Source organism: Arachis duranensis, chromosome 6, assembly GCF_000817695.3.
Source record: "Arachis duranensis cultivar V14167 chromosome 6, aradu.V14167.gnm2.J7QH, whole genome shotgun sequence".
Classification (NCBI taxonomy): domain Eukaryota; kingdom Viridiplantae; phylum Streptophyta; class Magnoliopsida; order Fabales; family Fabaceae; genus Arachis; species Arachis duranensis.
The window spans coordinates 106,690,972-106,708,489 of NC_029777.3; the positions used below are offsets into that span (position 1 = coordinate 106,690,972).

At 28.9% G+C, this 17,518-nt stretch overlaps 1 protein-coding gene across 1 annotated transcript; it reads left to right on the forward strand.

Moving 5' to 3' along the window:
* Window positions 1–9,112: 9,112 nt before the first annotated feature.
* On the forward strand, window positions 9,113–10,017 carry LOC107495538 (uncharacterized). Its single transcript, XM_021126063.2, has 2 exons — window positions 9,113–9,242; window positions 9,382–10,017. Exon 2 carries the CDS (start codon window positions 9,398–9,400, stop codon window positions 9,926–9,928), a length of 531 nt encoding a protein of 176 aa, XP_020981722.1. The 5' UTR covers window positions 9,113–9,242; window positions 9,382–9,397; the 3' UTR covers window positions 9,929–10,017.
* Window positions 10,018–17,518: the final 7,501 nt, after the last annotated feature.

Consider the following 17,518-nt stretch of genomic DNA (forward strand, 5'->3'; position numbering starts at 1 on the left):
TAATTTTTGTATACTCATAGTACTTTTGTCGCATAAAAATCATATTTTTTGTGGAGATGAAGACATTGCAAGAAAACAGACACTGTTGATCATCTTTTTGTAGGTGAAACGTTTTTTTGTTGAAATGCTTGAGGCTGCTTTAGGCATTATTTGGAGTCATCCGAAGTTCTTTGATTTCATTAGTATTCTTTTTCTAGAAATTCTTAGATTTTGTATTTTCCTAGTTTTCTTCTCAAAATTATATTGGTGCGTTGATTGATGGGTTTAATCTAGTTTTGTTAGGAAATTTTGTTTCTTACTTGTAATAGTATACATATCAATGAATATATCTCTTTGATAATAATAAAAAAAAAATTGGAATGGTGCCTATTATTTAAAGAATTGTGAAATCTCATATAAATTAAAAAATAATTAAATATTGTTAGAAAACAGATAAAAATCTAATGATTCTGAATAAGATTATTGGAAGAAATTTAAGTATAAACTAGTTGAATTCGAATAGTTTCGTTAGTGAGAATGGCTTATGGTGATATCCTTAAAGATAACAACAATGATAAATTTGTGGTTTGTTATAATGCAAATTTGGGTGCTTGTACTGTGATAGCGGCAGAGTATTAGAACATATTCTTTGACCTTGATTTAATCATTAATGTGGGACACTCCCATATTAAAATTGAGGTTAATTGTGCAGCTGTGTTCTCAAGATTCGGAATTTCGGATAATTTACTTTTGGTAAGAACTTTTATGACAGTAATAAGAATTAGGTACAACAGGTTTAATAACTGGACTCTTCATCATGAATTCAGAAAAGCAAATGTCTGTGCTGATAAATTGGCATCATTTAGTCATAATTTAAGTTATGGTTGTCATTTTTTTTTCATTACCATCTTGTATTTTAATTTTCTTTCTATCTTTTACTGGTTCTATAAGAACAGTTTACTCCAAAATAGTTTTTGATTAGTTTTCTTTGTTTTTTGGATTTTAACTCCGATATTAATAAAAAAAATAATAAGATATAATACTATTATTTAATTCATAACACATTGTAGGAAAAGACTTCGTTATTGCAGTCAAATATTTTTAACCAAAACTACAGATTTCATGTAGAGATGTATGAACAAAAAGAATTAACCAATTTTAAGTTTTTAAACTCTGCATTGTATAATACGTTGGTTGAAAACATTTTGCGTTGGAAAAAAATATTGATGATTGAGGGTTTATTTTATCATTTTTTTTTTTTGGGGGATCTTGCATTGGAAGTTTATCATTTATGATGTGTGATGAAACGAAGACAAAGAAGTACTGAAGGAGCTATAAAATCAAGAGGCCCATGACAATGACAGAAAAACGTAGGGAGAGATGGGAATAAGGCTAACCTTCACGGCTTCTTCCTACTTTTCTTCATCCAATGTGGTCACAATCACAACCGCAGGATTTTGTTACACTATAAATAAATATGTGGCTAAATTCTGCTCATTTTATTTCTCGATTCAGTTTGAATTTAAGTTTTTCTAATCCATATCAGTTCTTTTTTTAAATTATTTTTATTTTAAATTTTAAATTTTTTTAAAAATAAGAGTTAAAAATTAAATAGTTTTACAATAAAAAATTAATATTACTTAATTAAAAATTAATTTTCCATACTTATTCTTTTATTTAGTTATTTATTAAATTCACATGCCTCTCGTTTATCATTTAATACACTACTACAGAGGGGTATTTCGAGGCGGTTTTTTTCAGTTAGCGGCGGTGTTAAACCGCCGCAAAATCAATTGCTGGTGGCTCCGCAAACCTCCCTGGTTATCAGTGTTGGGATTGGATTCGGCGACGGTTTTCAGCAACCGTTGGTATAACCGCCACTAAATTCGTATTTCGAGGCACCCGTTAAAAAAATGTCGCAAAATAGGAGTGCCACGATTGTCATCTTGTTTACCGGCAGTTTTAAAACCGCTGTGAATGAATTCAGTTGTTACAAATTTGAATATATTTTGCAGCTGTTTTAGAACCGCAGCAATACAAGACTAGGTTTCGAGCAACATTACTGGTGGTTGCGAACCGCCGCAGTTCCCGATACACTTTTCCTATTTTTAGTCAATTTTTGGTGGTTTAAAACCACCGCCAAATTAAGAAAAATATAAAAAAAAAAGAAACGCAAAATTTGGATTTTTATTTACAAAATCACATAAATTTTTTTAAAATATTATATCATTTAATAATAAAAAAATTTATAAATGAGAAAGCATCCCTACTAAGTTGCACGTTTGGCTTCAAACATCCGCAATGGGTTAGTGTCATTCCAGCTGGCTACACACAATGTACTAAATTGTGATAGATAATTAGATATTGACTGGGTAATGTTACATCAATCTATGTATAAGTTGTTTATAGTCAAGTAATAATCAAGTGGTTGAACATATATATTCTCTTTACACATAAGTAATAAAGGAACGGCGAAATGAATGTTTTGGTATCAATCTACCATAAATTATGATTGTATTCCGATCCATCAAAGTCCCTTCGCAGGTTTAGACAATCAAACACAATAACATGGCACTCATAACTATAAATAAAACAGTTCAAGGCACAAATATTCCGTATTGATATATACAGACTCATCTAATGATTATATTAATATCTATTTTTACCATTTAAATTCGTAATTTTAATATTACATAGATATACTTTTAATGATCTCGTTCATTCGAGAAGAGAGAAGAGGGACACAGAATGCATGAGATAGAACTAGGAAATTAAAGAGAAAAAATTTTAGAATTTGAAATTGAAGAAAGTATCATCATTTAGAAAATGATTCTTTTTTTATTTTTGTGGACAATATGTCACAAGATATTTTAAAAAAAGAATTATTTCATCTTTTTTATTGGATGAGACAAATTAATGATATCTATCTATTCCAAAAATTTAAAAATAAAAAAAATTATCTGTTTGCGTTTGTACGCTATACGATAAAAAGAGGGACAACGAAGACTATAGCATAGATGAATCAGATAAGTTTAAGGGGTAAAATAATTTCCGTAAGAGAGGCTAAGTATAGAAGGGCAACGGGGAGAAAAATATTGGGATGCGCAAGGAGGATATAGCAAGAAGTGGTGCGGATAGTAGGCAACCTCAAAGGGGACAAAGTTTGGATCATCCTACAAGAGTGGAAGAGACGACGAAGAATACATCCGTAAAGAACCCGCATGGGAATGGATGGACGAAAAAAATTGAAGTCCTAGTAGCAAAAGAGAATTTCAATTGACTGTTGAGGAGTTTAGTAGGAGGAATGACGACGACCATTGAATTCAAATCGCTACGGAGAGCTATTCGTAAGAATCTTCCTCAAGTTCCTGAAGTCAAAGAGCTTGGAATAATGTACAAGGTGCTTTTAGTCTTTGATATTGTGTAGAATGTGGAGGAAGCATTTATGTTCAAAATGAATAGTCTCTTATAATTCTTTCATAGTGTATGGAGATGGGAGGAATTAGAACGCAGTGAGGCTAGAAGAGTCTGGTTAGAGTATTATGGAGTGCTTTTATATGTATGGTCAATAGAGACGCTCAACACGATATGCGATCTATAGGAAAAAGTAGTTAAGTGTGATAAAGTAACGGAGTTTGGTTTATCATTGAGCGTTGGTCTAGCGTTAATCGATACCTGTGTATTCGATGTGATTAATGAATGGATTCATATCACTGTAAGCACTAGTGGATTTGATATTTTTGTAAAGGAGGTAGGACGTGAGATATATGGAGATAAATATCTATTGAAAGATGTACTAGTAAGGCCAATGTGTGACAACTCTAGTTCACATGACGATGAATTGATGTCGAAGACGGCAGTTTGGGACCTGACGGCTGAACTAGTCTTGACATGGGCAAAGAGCGACATTGAAGAGAAGGGTAGAATGGTAACACCTGACATTTTTTTGAATGAGTGCAATCAAGAGCAGTTAAGTCCGCATCACATTAGAGGTGAACGCGGATCGGATATGACCAAAATCTTTATCTGATCCGCACTAAAATCATAGGATTGGATCGGATTCAATATCCACAGGTTTTAACCTTGGATCCGATCCGATCCGCACATTTGCAGATCGAATATCGGAAATATCCACAAAACACAAAAATATTTTTAAAAGCTTATTTTTATTAAAAAATATTAATAAAATTTTTTTCTACTCTTTTAAATATGTTTACTCTTAAAATAATATTAAACATATTTTTCTTAAATAATAAAATTAAAAAATACAACATATATGATAATTATTAGTTGAAATAAAACATAAGAAGAATATTTACTTATTTATTTATTTATTTTTGCGAATCCGCGAATATGTGGATACCTACATAAAATCCGTAATCCGATCCTATAAATGTGCAGATCCAATCCGATAGCCTTGCGGATCGGATCTATATCCGCAATTTTCGGATCGGATTCGAATAAATACCTCGGATATGCGGATCGGATCTGATCCATGAGGAATACAATAGCCTCGAGACATTAGCCGCGACTGGGTTGCAACATAAAAATGTCAAAAAATGGGCTACGGAGGATGCTAGGTTCGAAACTGAAGCAGAGTGTATATACGAGAATGATGATTAGAGGTACACATGGGAAGAACAGATGACTGAAAATACAGGAACATGAAAGTTGACAGTAGAGTCTGGTGCAGTTTTGCATGATGAAGAGCATGACATTATGGCAATTTTACAAAGTTAGAACGAAGCAATTATGACAAAAAGAAGGATGGCGAAACAAAAAGAGAAAGTAAGGAGGAGCAGACCCAAAAATCATAACAAGGTGTGTAGAAATTGTTTTAAATGATTTGTAGTGTTGGAATATTAGAGGATTAGGAGGTGATGGTAAGCTGAGTATGGTGAAAGAATTGAAGAAAAAATATAGGTTGAATATGTTAGGATTGATTGAAATTAAGAGAGAGGTAGTTACTAAATTTGATGTAGCACGGATTTGAGGTATGGTGGGCTGGGATTATGTGGAATCAACAGGTGCCTCTAGAGGTTTATTGCTAATGTAGCATGATATGCTGTTTAAACAGTCAAATTACTACAAAAGGAACGGTTGACTGTGTGTTGAAGGATTGCTTACAAAAAATAATTTTTAAGTGTGCATTCTGCTTAGTGTATGGTGTGCATATGTAGAGTGAGAAACTGGTGATATGGGGGGAGTTAAGCTATATTATGGGGTTATATCAAGTTCTGTTTTGTTTCATGAGAGACTTAACAAAATACTATGGGTGGAGGAAAGGAAAGGTGCAATTAATTTACCGGCATTTATAGAAAAATTTAAAGATTGGGTGCAAGATTTACAGCTTGTGGATTTACTTCTTAATGATAAAAAAATTCACATAGTTTAGAAGTCGATCTTGTAGTCGCATTGACAGAGTTCTAGTCAGTATAAAGTGGCTTGAGGAGTTCCCAGATACTTGATTGAAAGGAGGAACTAGGAGCCTATCAGATCACTGTCCCTTGATTGTAAAAGGTACAAGAGTTAGTGGGTCCAAGACTATTTCGAAGTTTAGATTTCTGATTTACACATGAGGAGTTTCTGAGGATGGTGAAAGATGAGTAGAGAAATTTGGGTGATGATCAGTTCACTAATATGCTAAAGGCCCTGACTGTACCAATGAGAAGATGGCATAAGGACTATTTTGGAGACATGGACAATGTGATAAAGAAGTATGAGGAGGAGATCAAGAAGATTGATGATATAGTTAGTGCTGGTACTTATGAAGGAATGGTAGAGGCTCGACGGGACGCTCTGGTGAGTTGTTGCGCAAAGTGGTATATCAGAAAGGAGATTCATTGGAAGCAGATGTCTCGATCTCAACATGCTAGGGATATAGAAAATTTCATAACCTATAATCGATGAGAAGGAGAAATAACAGAATTGATGCTTTGCTAATTAATGGAAGATCGGTGCGGAACCAGACCAGAATAAAAGTTGTAATTAGAGAATTTTATAAAGAGTTGTATCGACATGAATATGCTCCTATGATTGGGTTATGTGACGGGTTGGTAAAGCAAATTGATGATGAGGAGGCAACAATATTAGAGGTACTACCATCGTCTGAGCAAATTTGAGAGGCAGTCTGGGACTGTGAGTTCACTAAAATTCGAGGTAGTGATGGCTATAATATGAATTTCATTAAGGAATGTTGGGATGATATTGGTCAAAGCTTATTGCAATAGTGTTGAAATTCTTCCAAAGTGTTAAGCTACTAATGGATGTTAATGTAACGTGGATGGTGCTAGCTCCAAAATTTGAAGGAGCTAAGAAAATCAAAGATCTTCTGCGGATTAATATAATGGGTTGTATATATAAGATAATATCAAAAGTATTGGTGAGAAGAATGATGTTAGTGATGTCAAAATTAGTAAAAAAACATAGTCTACGTTTATAAAAGGACGAAAAATACATGATGATACCTTTATTATTTATTGTTTGATTTTTATTTTTCTATTTCATCCAATTTAATTCAAATCATTTTAAATTTAGAAGATTATAAATTAAATTAATAATTTAATTTAATTCAATAAAAATAAATATATTTATATTGTTATACTAGTTATTTTTAAATACTACATACTCGTATTATTATACTGATTATTTATGAGTATGGATAAATTAATTATCAAAATATTTTTAAATATAACTATAAATATTGAATAAATATGTAATAATTAAAAGATACCGTATTTAATAAAATTATTGTCTCTTAAGTTGTGTTTGTTTTTGTAAACAGGACATGACATGACATTAAAAATTATTCTTTATGTATTGTGTTTGGATACAATGGACAAGACATTAATGTAATGTCAGTATTATGTTTAGATTAATATGAACAAGGCTACAATATGATATAAAATTACTAAAGTAGACATATTTAGTTTTAACTTTCATACCCACCTCTCATCACTGTCTCTGTCTCGGACTCCTTCACTGCCGCCCTAATCGTACCCTTCCCGAAGAACTGTGGAGGAATAATTCTTGTTCCACCTGCACGACGTTTCCTGTTTTCATGCCACTGCCAACTCGTTTTCTGTTTCTGCTCACTCAGTCTCTCTTCCTTCTCTTTTTGGTTCTTGTTTGGTATCTTGATTTATCTTTTTCAGGGACAGTCACATCTATATATGTTCCATCTAATGCTCTTAAACAATCTTAAACCAAAGAAATTGAAGTGTCAAGACTAATTCTATACAAAATTATAGATTATACAAAACCACTACCTCAATTATTTACTACATTTACCTTGAACCATTTCTATCTGGGATCTATGCAGTCATCTGAAACAGAAACAACTTTTACAAACAATAGACTTTGAACACGTATGACCGAGGATAATACCTTGTTGAAATACCTACTTACTATTTCTCCTGATCTATAAAATCTAACTTGAAGCGTGCGATTCTTTTTATGATGAACTAGTATTATTAAAATCACTTGCTTAGGTATACTTACATGACATTCATCTCTTAATCCACCTTAAACTTTTAGTAACTCACACAATCTTCCTAATGCATCCTCATCCTTAATTGCCAAATGCAATTTCTATAGCCCCCTCCTATTATGCGATTTAATACATTCCGTCTTAAGGGATTAGTATTAATTTCTCTATTCCTAATCAACAAATGTCCTCTTCTTCTATTTCTCAAATACAAAAATACAAACATCAAAACTAATATCGTAACGACTTCAAGTTCAGCCTGAATCATAAAATAAAAAAATCGTCTAAATTTTTCAGAGCAGTCCGATGATTCCATTCTTCCTTAATCAACACACAAAAAATAACTTATATAATTAATACATACTAAAAATTATCAACAACAATGAGCACAGCAGCTATAAGAGCAACAACAACATAACTCATTAATTATTTTAATTTTTAGTTCAAACTAATAACAAGAGACAAATTCAATACAATTTTTCGTTCATTCTTTCATTATTGACAAATACATTAACATATTAAAATTTAAAATTATTTTTTCATTCATTCATACTATTACTGTAAACATTTAATATTTTGTCAAAAAAAAGAATATAGCTCTTCTTCTTATATGATTTTTAGATTGAAAAATCATAAAAAATTAAAAACAAAAAAATAAAGACAAAGCAGAACAAAATTCTTTTAAATATAAACATAAAAACAAGAATAAGAAACAATAAGGGAATCGGTAGAGTAATACTTGATTATGTGACTGATAAAGCTAAGAGAAGAACATGCTTTCGAAATTTGTAACAAGAACAAGGAGTAATTGACTGCACACAAAAAACTAATAAAAAATCAAAAAAATAAGAAGATACAAAATCATAAAAGAGAAGAACCCTAAAAAAATTCAAGAAAAGAATCAAAAAGAAAAAGAAGATTAAGAATCAGAAAGAAAAAGAAAAAAGAGAGATAGAAATAAAGAGCAAGAAGAAGATATTATTGTGAAAGAAGTGAAAGAAGAGAAAGAACAAATCGAAGTAGAAAATGACGACAGAAAAAGCAAGAAGAAGATGAAGAATGAAAAAACAGAACAAGAAGAAGAGAGGGTACCTGAAAACGACGGTGAAAAAAATTTAAGGTTAGAGTTTTTCAGAAGATAATATAAGGGGTAATAGTAGAATAATGAAAAAAGAATTAGAGAGAAAAAAAATTTATTAAAAATTTCGTGTCCACTATCTTATTTCTATGTCCATCAATGTCTTTCGTTTAGAAGTAGTAGATACAAATAAAAAAAAAAAAGTGTCTTTCGTTTAGAAGTAGTAGATACAAATCCCAAAAAAAAATGTCCAGTGTCTATATAACGCAACCTTAGATATTATTATATGATATTATTAGATTAATTTTATATTTAATATTCAGTATCCAATAAATATAAAATATAAAATAAAAAAGTAAGAAAAGAGATTCAAAATATTTATTCATTTATTTGTCTTTCCAAAAAAAAACAGAAAAGAGATTCAAAATCTTAGTTATATACAAATGCTATATATACCATCATCAAGAGAGACAGATAGAGGCAAAAAGATTTCTGCAATTAATTCTCAAAATTAAAGTACCATTCTTCAACTGAGTTCTGAAAAGTACTACACTCCTTTTGGGTTCTCTATTTTTGCCGCTAATAAGAACATTCAGTTCAGATCATACTTTCATACTTTCTTCTTTCTTCCTATCATACTTTCATTCAGATCCTTCATTGGATTATCTATCTTCCACAGTTTCATCCATTCTAGATACGGTAATTATCATGTTACGTTATTTGTGTATATATAATTTTCAATTTTTATTTATTCATATAAATATATGCTTTAATATTTATCGTTTAAGATTTAGAATTAACCCTAAAATTATCGTCTGCTTGTGTTTATTTGAATTAGAGTACACATTCACGAAATGGCGAATGATAATATCCTTAAAAGAGAAGCAAAATCACTATCGGTCATTGAGTGTGCGACGACGGCGGCGGCGGCGGCAACGGAGGTGGAGACAGTTTCGGCGGTGAAGTGCTGTTGTTGTGGATTGGTGGAGGAGTGCACGGAGGCGTATATTACGCGCGTGAAGGAGCGCTACGTGGGCCGTTGGATTTGCGGACTTTGTGGTGAGGCAGTGAAGGATGAACGGTTGAGATCAAGGAACAAAAGTGAGGATGAGAGTATTATGATGACAATGGATGAAGCAATTAGAAGTCACATGAAGTTTTGTCAACAATTCAGGTCTTCAATTAGTCCACCCAATAACCCCACTGAGGAATTCATAATTGCAGTGAAGAACATCCTCTTTAGGACATTGGATTCTCCTAGGAAGGACAGTTTCAATGGTTGTAGGCCACTAGGTAGATCCCAAAGTTGCTTCTCAACCATACAAGCAACAACAACAAAAACTACTACTACTACTTCTCAAGATCAGACACTTCTTTCTGAGTGATTAATGATTATTGTTGGGAGATCAATAATCATAATGATTGATATTCTATCAAAATGATTTAGGGTTAATTGGTCTCTTTTTCCATTTAATTTTACAATTATATTTACTTTGGGGACATTCTTTATTTTTTCTACAAATTATTCTTGGGTCTTCTCATGAAGAAGAAGAAAAAATACCACTGTTGTTACCATACGATAAATATGAACTTGTTTAAACTGGGTTAGTACAATAACTTATTGGCTAAATAAAAATCATTTAAAAAAACACATAAGAAGATAAAAAAAAAACTTAATTCAACTTAATTATAAAAATATGATTCATAGTCAAATTATCTTGAAACATAAAATATTCTCTAAATTCATTCTTAAAAAAATTTATCAATTAAATTGGTCTTTCAAAAATTATGAATTAATCATATTTGTCTTTTACATTAATAATTTCCATCAATGATTGATGATTGATATTATACATGACATCCTATATATAAAAATCTATCAATTTATTCGCTAGGTCATATTAAAAATATAATTTATGTAATTAAAAAAATAACTAAATTAAAAGATGCTCGTAAACGTATTTAGTCAATATTCAATTAGACAAGTCAAATATCATATATGTTAATTAATATATTTTAAATTTTTTATAAATATATTTTGTCAAAGTTCAATTAGACATATTAGATATCATATATGTTATATTGTCAATTAATATTTCGTAATATTAATTATTGACAAAAATTATTAATAAAGTAATTAAAGGATAAATATGATTAATTTTAATTTTTTGATGGACAAATTTAATTGAAAAAATTTTAAGAGACAAATTTAAAAAATACATTATCTCTCAGAAACTCATTTAACTATTAACTCATAAAAATATCTTGTTTACCTAATAAAAATCAGTTAAAAAAAAAAAGAGACGCATAAGAAGATCATAAGCAGTGATTGTTTAATTTCTTTACTTGTCTGACGTACGCAATGTTTTCAGGATCGTTGGTTTCTAGGATTATGGTTTAGGTTTTGAATTATTGTTCTTTCTTAATTTGATATTTGTGATTGAGTTGGAAGAAATAAATCTTCCATAGCGACTTCAATCTAAATGTCGCTTTTTGATTATCCATCTCCATTTGAGCAAAAATTTCCGTTTCTTTTATTGGTTCATTTTATGAAATCTTAGGAGTATATTTGTTCGTAAATCTTTACTATTTTTTTAAAGTGGAAATTCAGGTACAATTGACATTATATGAAGTTGATAATTAAAAATTGTTAGATGATTTAACTAAATTTTCATCTAAAAATTCTCAACTATCAACTTCATGTAAAATCGACTGCACATAAATTTTCACATTTTTTCGATCACCTACACAAAATTCTCCTAATAAATCTGCGTATTATCATGTTAATATTCATGTTAATATACAACTGCATTAAATATAGTCATGTGTTCTTATGTATCATTCAATTAATCATCTCTTTTTTGAAATAAAAAAAGACAAACAAAACGTTTTTATTTTATATTCAACACACAAAGAAAGCCTGTACATATGAAAAGGAAAATGAAAATGAAAAATAAATTACTCATTAATAAACTATTTTATATGGTAGAGTCTATAATGTCTATAATTATGGTGACTAGATAAATATTATTAAAATAAAAATTATATTTTTCTTATATTTTGATAAAAGAAATTATTATTTAAATTAAAAACTTATTAAATAATAAAAAATATTATGTTAATTTTAATAATACTTTATAAATTAAAGCACTATAACTATTGTAAAAATATTATTTATATAATAAAATTAACTATTAATATCAGCCACTATAAATATATGCATAATTTAATTTAATTTTAATATATATTTTATATTTTAATGTGTATTCTCTACTAGTAGTTATGATGTATGAACACAGATACGAACATGAGATACGACATGATACAGAACACACAGATATATAAATTTTAAATTCTTATAATAAGACATAGGGACATAACATATACATAAATATAAATTATTTTTTAAATAAATTGTAATGATATTTTATTGATATTAAAAAATAAATTAATTTTTTTAATTATTTTTAATATTTTTTTTAATTATATAAAATATTTAAATATTTTTTGTTTTAATAAATAATAATATATACTATTTTTAAATTTATTTTAAAAATACATATTAAAAATAAGACTCAATATGCTGATATATAATGGTATTTAAATATGTTCAAACGTATTTAAAAAATAATTTTTTATTTTTTTATTAAAAAACGGTTAAAAACATAAGACACACATGTTAAAATAAATATCAATAAATATCATGTTTAAAATTATCTGACCTTTACACAAAATAACTCATCAAAGTATCCATGTTTAATTAATAAACTATATTAGTTATTTTAATACACCTACTATAATTATAACTATTATAACGACCGGACTTTACTACCATAGGCAACATAGGCTTTATCACTCTATATAGTTTGAAATATAATATATTTTTATATTACTCTTCTGGCAAGACGACAAAAAGACAATGTAACTTTTTTAACTTATTTATGATATGCATGTTCACAAATCAATTTCATATATGGTCCATTTACTGATATCTTTTCCGAAGCAAAATTTTAGAAGAACATAGGTATGATAGCGAAGAAATAAATGCCTTCAGCTTCACCCATTTACTATGTTTGACTAGGCATAAAACATAAAAGAACAAGAACAATACAAGAAATGGAAGAAAAAAAATATCTAAGTGTGATGGGGTCCCTATTGCTTGTGATAGTTAGGCACATGGAAAAATTGTGTTGTATCATAGAATAGAAGATGCCAATAAAATGGGGTCATTGTGTAACAATGAGTTATCGGAAAGAATCCGTACAAAGTTAGACCCACCATAGCAACAACTTGGAAAGTGCTAGGACCTTCTTGAGGCTAAGGATATGTTTCACACAAAACAAGTCAAAAATCTTATCGCCACTGTGGTGCATGCCTAGCCACTCTTGTGCTTTGCTTTCTTCATAAGATTCAAGTAACAATGCAACTTCATTATTCTTCATCCTAATTCAGAATTCACACATTTATATATATACTTGTTCCGTTTAAGACCAAACGGTTTTTTCCGTTTGGTCCGGGTGAAGCTTTATCATGGCCCGTCTGTCATACCGGCGGTCCGACCATAATTACATTTGACGGAAATCAAATCTTTTAAGATATATCATATTTCTAAAATTGGAATTATATGCGGAATTAAATAAGATTATATTTGTTCATTATACCCTATCTCAAAATAAAAAATCAAGTCCAATAAAAATAAAAAGGTCATTTACCATTTATTGGATCTTTTTAAGAAGTCAGTCATAACAAAAGAGATCAGCTTTATTTGTCCAAAATAAATAATTATCTTCTCAAATCTTTATTACTATTTTTATATATTTCACTTAAAAGATAAATCCCAACAGGAAATGATCATCTATCAAAAAAGGTGAAACTTCTCCAAAAAAAATGGTTGTTGTCTCTACTATAAATATACTGACATCCCTCAGGTATATTCACGTTCTAATCTACTAAAAACCTGCCTAAAATCCTTGCTAACTTAAGTATCGGAGTCCCTTATAGGTACCATCTCCCATCTCCTCATAAGAAATCTGAGTCTCATGTTCAGACCTAAATCATTGTTTCAGCTAACTGTCGGAACAATATCTCCTCTAATTTTCTAGATTAGGAAATTAATAATGGTTTACACTCACCATCCGATGGATATAGAACAGAGGGCTATGAATAGGTGAAGAACTAATTTATTGTGGATTTAAACTCAATTTAAGGATTTTGTCGTTATCTAATAAATTACTACATAGTACATCATATACAATATAGTATTTAAATTCTGACATTTGTTTAAGCGAACAAGTCAATTAACCACTTAATTAAGCCTAGTTAATTATTACAGAAATATTTAATTACATATTATTCACCAAAATACCAAGTTCGAGTTAGTCTCGAAAGTGGATTGAATATTGAGTAAAACTTAATCCGCAAAATTAAATATTTAAATATAGAAAAAAATTGGTGAAAAAGATCATATATATTATCATTTCAGGTATTAGGAATTGATTTTGTTGCCTAACCTTTAATTTACTAAAAATATTGGTCATATTAAATATTGTAAATCGAATACATATCAACATAAAACACGGGTAATGCTTCTCAATTATGTCAACTATTTTTAGCCATAAATAATATGTACTACATAACAATAATGTATGTATTGTTTTCCTGTGCTGTCACACCTAATTATATTGACATGGTTGTGTTTACCGCACCACATTTGGTTTGGGGAAAAGAATGAAAAGCTCACCAAGAAAGGGAGAAAGTAACCAAAGTATGACATAAGAATTAATAATAAGAAAGTTAAAAGGAACTTCTTATCATGATGAGTAAGTGAGTGAGTGAGTGAGTTTGGCTCTTACTTTCAGTGGACTCCAGTCAATAGCAATAGCAATAGAAGGAGCAGATTATGTATGTTTCACTGATTCAGCAAAAGACAAGCACCAAGAATCCAACTCTCAATCATTTTCAGTTTATTTTCTTTTCATAATTAAATTGTTAAAGGTTTTCTAAACAATTTTAATTTAAATTATATGTCGTCCAAATTTAGTTTGTTCCATGTGGCTAACGTTAGTTATTCGAATTCCTTACGTGATAAATGGTTTAGGGTTCAAAATTTAAATTTGGATGAGATGTGATTTAAATTAAATTTTTTAAGAAAAATTTTGACAGTATAAAATTTTCAATAATAATATTTTTTAAATTTAAAATTTGGATCAGCTATTACTCTATATACAAGCGTTTTTTTTTCGTACAAGTCTTTACAAGTTATTTATATTCACACGCTTTATGCCATTACTGCACGTTCTTCTTCTTCTGATCTTCTTCTTTTTCTTCTTCGTTATTCTTCTTTTTCGTTATTTTTCTCTTTCTCTTTCATCATCAATTATCTCGTTGTTGAAGATAATGAATAATTCAGGTTCAAATTATTGTTTTGAATCCAATTAAGTGACCGAGGTATGATTCAATTCAAAAGAAAAAAATGTAACATTAGAGAAAATATTTTGCTGTATTTGCAGCAAATTTTAGTGTAACACGAAGATATTTGGGTGTATTTTAAGAATTTTGAGTGTATTTTAATTCTGATAAGTTCTGCATAATTCAAAACTCTTCCTCTTCCTCCTCCTCATCTAGTACTGCTTCTTCTTTTTTTTTCATCATCATCACCATCTTCTTCTTTTTTTCTTATTCATCTTTTCCTTTTTGTTTTATCTTCTCAAGTTTCATCATGTTTTACTCTTTTAACAAGAATAAAAACAAAAAAATCAAACAAAGAAGAAGAAGAAACACATAATGCTGCAAAATTACTTGGAAGAGAATGAACTTATATTCATTTAACTAAAAGAAAGAAAGAAATAAGAAAAAAAGGAAAAAATGCAGCATCAGAGGAAATATTTTTCTGTATTTGTAGCAAATTCGGGTGTAACACGAAGATATTTGGGTGTAATTTAAGAATTTTGGGTGTATTTTTATTCTGATAAGTTCTGCATAATTCAAAACTCTTCCTCTTCTCCTCCTCATCTTCTTCTGCTTCTTTTTTTCATTATCATCACCATATTCTTCTTCTTTTTTTTCTTATTCATTTTTTTCTTTTTATTTTACCTTCTCAAATTTTTTCTTGTTTTGCTCTCTTAACAAGAATAAAAACAAAAAAATCAAACAAAGAAGAAGAAGAAACCTATAATGCTGCAAAATTACTTGGATGACGATGAACTTACATTCATTTAACTAAAAGAAAGAAAGAATAAGGTAAAAAAGAAGAAGGAAAAAAATGCAACATTAGAGGAAACATTTTTCTGTATTTGCAGCAAATTTTGGTATAACACGAAGATATTTTAGTGTAATACGAAGATATTTGGGTGTATTTTAAGAATTTTGGATGTATTTTTATTCTGATAAGTTTTGCATAATTCAAAACTCTTCCTCTTCCTCCTCCTCATCTTCTACTGCTTCTTCTTCCTCATCTTCTTATTTCGTTTTCTTATAATTCTTCTTGGAAGAAAAAATCAAACAAAGAATAAAAAAAAATATATAATGTTGCAAAATCAATAGAAAGAAGAAGAGGAAAAAAATACATCAATAATAACAACAATTAAAAAAACCACGATGAGGATGAAATACGCGAAAAAGAAGAAGAAAAAGGAATGCAAAGAAAAAGGAGAAAGAATGCAAAGAATAAAGAGAAGAAGAAGGAGAAAGAGGAGGAAGAAGAATGTGGAATATAAACGTTGAAGAAGAACGAACCGTTTCTCATTTTGCGCTATTCAAAGTTGAAGAAGTGCGTGTTTACACGCTCTCTAAATTGAGAGTTGTTTTTGTTGGATTTGTGCTAATTTATATAAACTTGTATGCCAAAAAGACTTTTATGTTTAACAAGTCTCATAATTTAAATCGTAACAATTTAATATTATATCATCTAAATTAATTCAAACCGCATGTACTAAAAACATCTTATTGTAAAAGAAATTGTTACTTTGATATGCCTATTAAATCATGAGTTTGTTATGGATTTTATATGTTTTAATTGAAAACTCTTTTTTTATTTTTTATTGTTTTTTCTTTTTTTATTATTTTTTTTACTTTTTTTTATTTTTTAATAAATTTTTTTATTTATTTTTTTAATTTTTTTATTTATTCTCTTAAGAAGAATAAAAAAACTGAAAAAATAAATAACTACTACAACACATGAGAAAGAAAAAAGAAAAAAAAAACAAAAATTTTAATGTTATTTTTTGATAATTTTTCATAATTTAAAAGTCCTCCTCCTCCTCTTCCTTTTCCTTTTCTTCTTCTTTCATAATTCTTATTTCATCTTCTTAACAAGAATTTGTGTTACGGTTAAAAAATTTTGGTGTCAAAATTAAAATTTTTCATAATTTTTTTGTTCTTCTTCATCATCATGATCTCATCTTCTCCTTCTTATTTTATCTTCTTATAATTTTTTTTGTTTTATCCTCTTAATAAGAATAAAAACAAGAAAAAAAATACATACTGCTATAAAATTATCAAGAAAAAAGGAGGAGAAAAAAAAAAAGAAAAACGCAACAATAACAACAGCAATAAAAGAACATAAAAAAAAAGAAGGAATGCGAAGAAAAAAAAAAGTTGAGAAATTAAAATGTATAGCTATACTCTCATTAATTATATTAGTTTTTGTTGGATTTGAATGAAGTTAATTAAATTTAATTGTTAAAAAAATTTAAATGTGTAATATAGTTGATATACTTTTTAGGTATATTATATAAGAATTTCACAAGTTGTTCAATTTCACAAGTTTTCGAAAGTTAGTGTAGAAAACTATTTAGCAGCCACAACAATCCGCAGAATTGCTCAAGACTATTATATTATACGAGTACAATTTTGCATTCTAAAAATATTATATGTGTTTAACAGATTTTTTACAAATTAGAATTGAAAGAATCTTGAAATAAGTTTTAGGTTGGTTCAAAATCTAATATTTAGAAATGAAATCTACTATTTTTTTA

Bases quoted from the DNA above. Each gene is read 5' to 3' on its own strand.
- LOC107495538 (XM_021126063.2), top strand. From the start codon at position 9,398: ATGGCGAATGATAATATCCTTAAAAGAGAAGCAAAATCACTATCGGTC.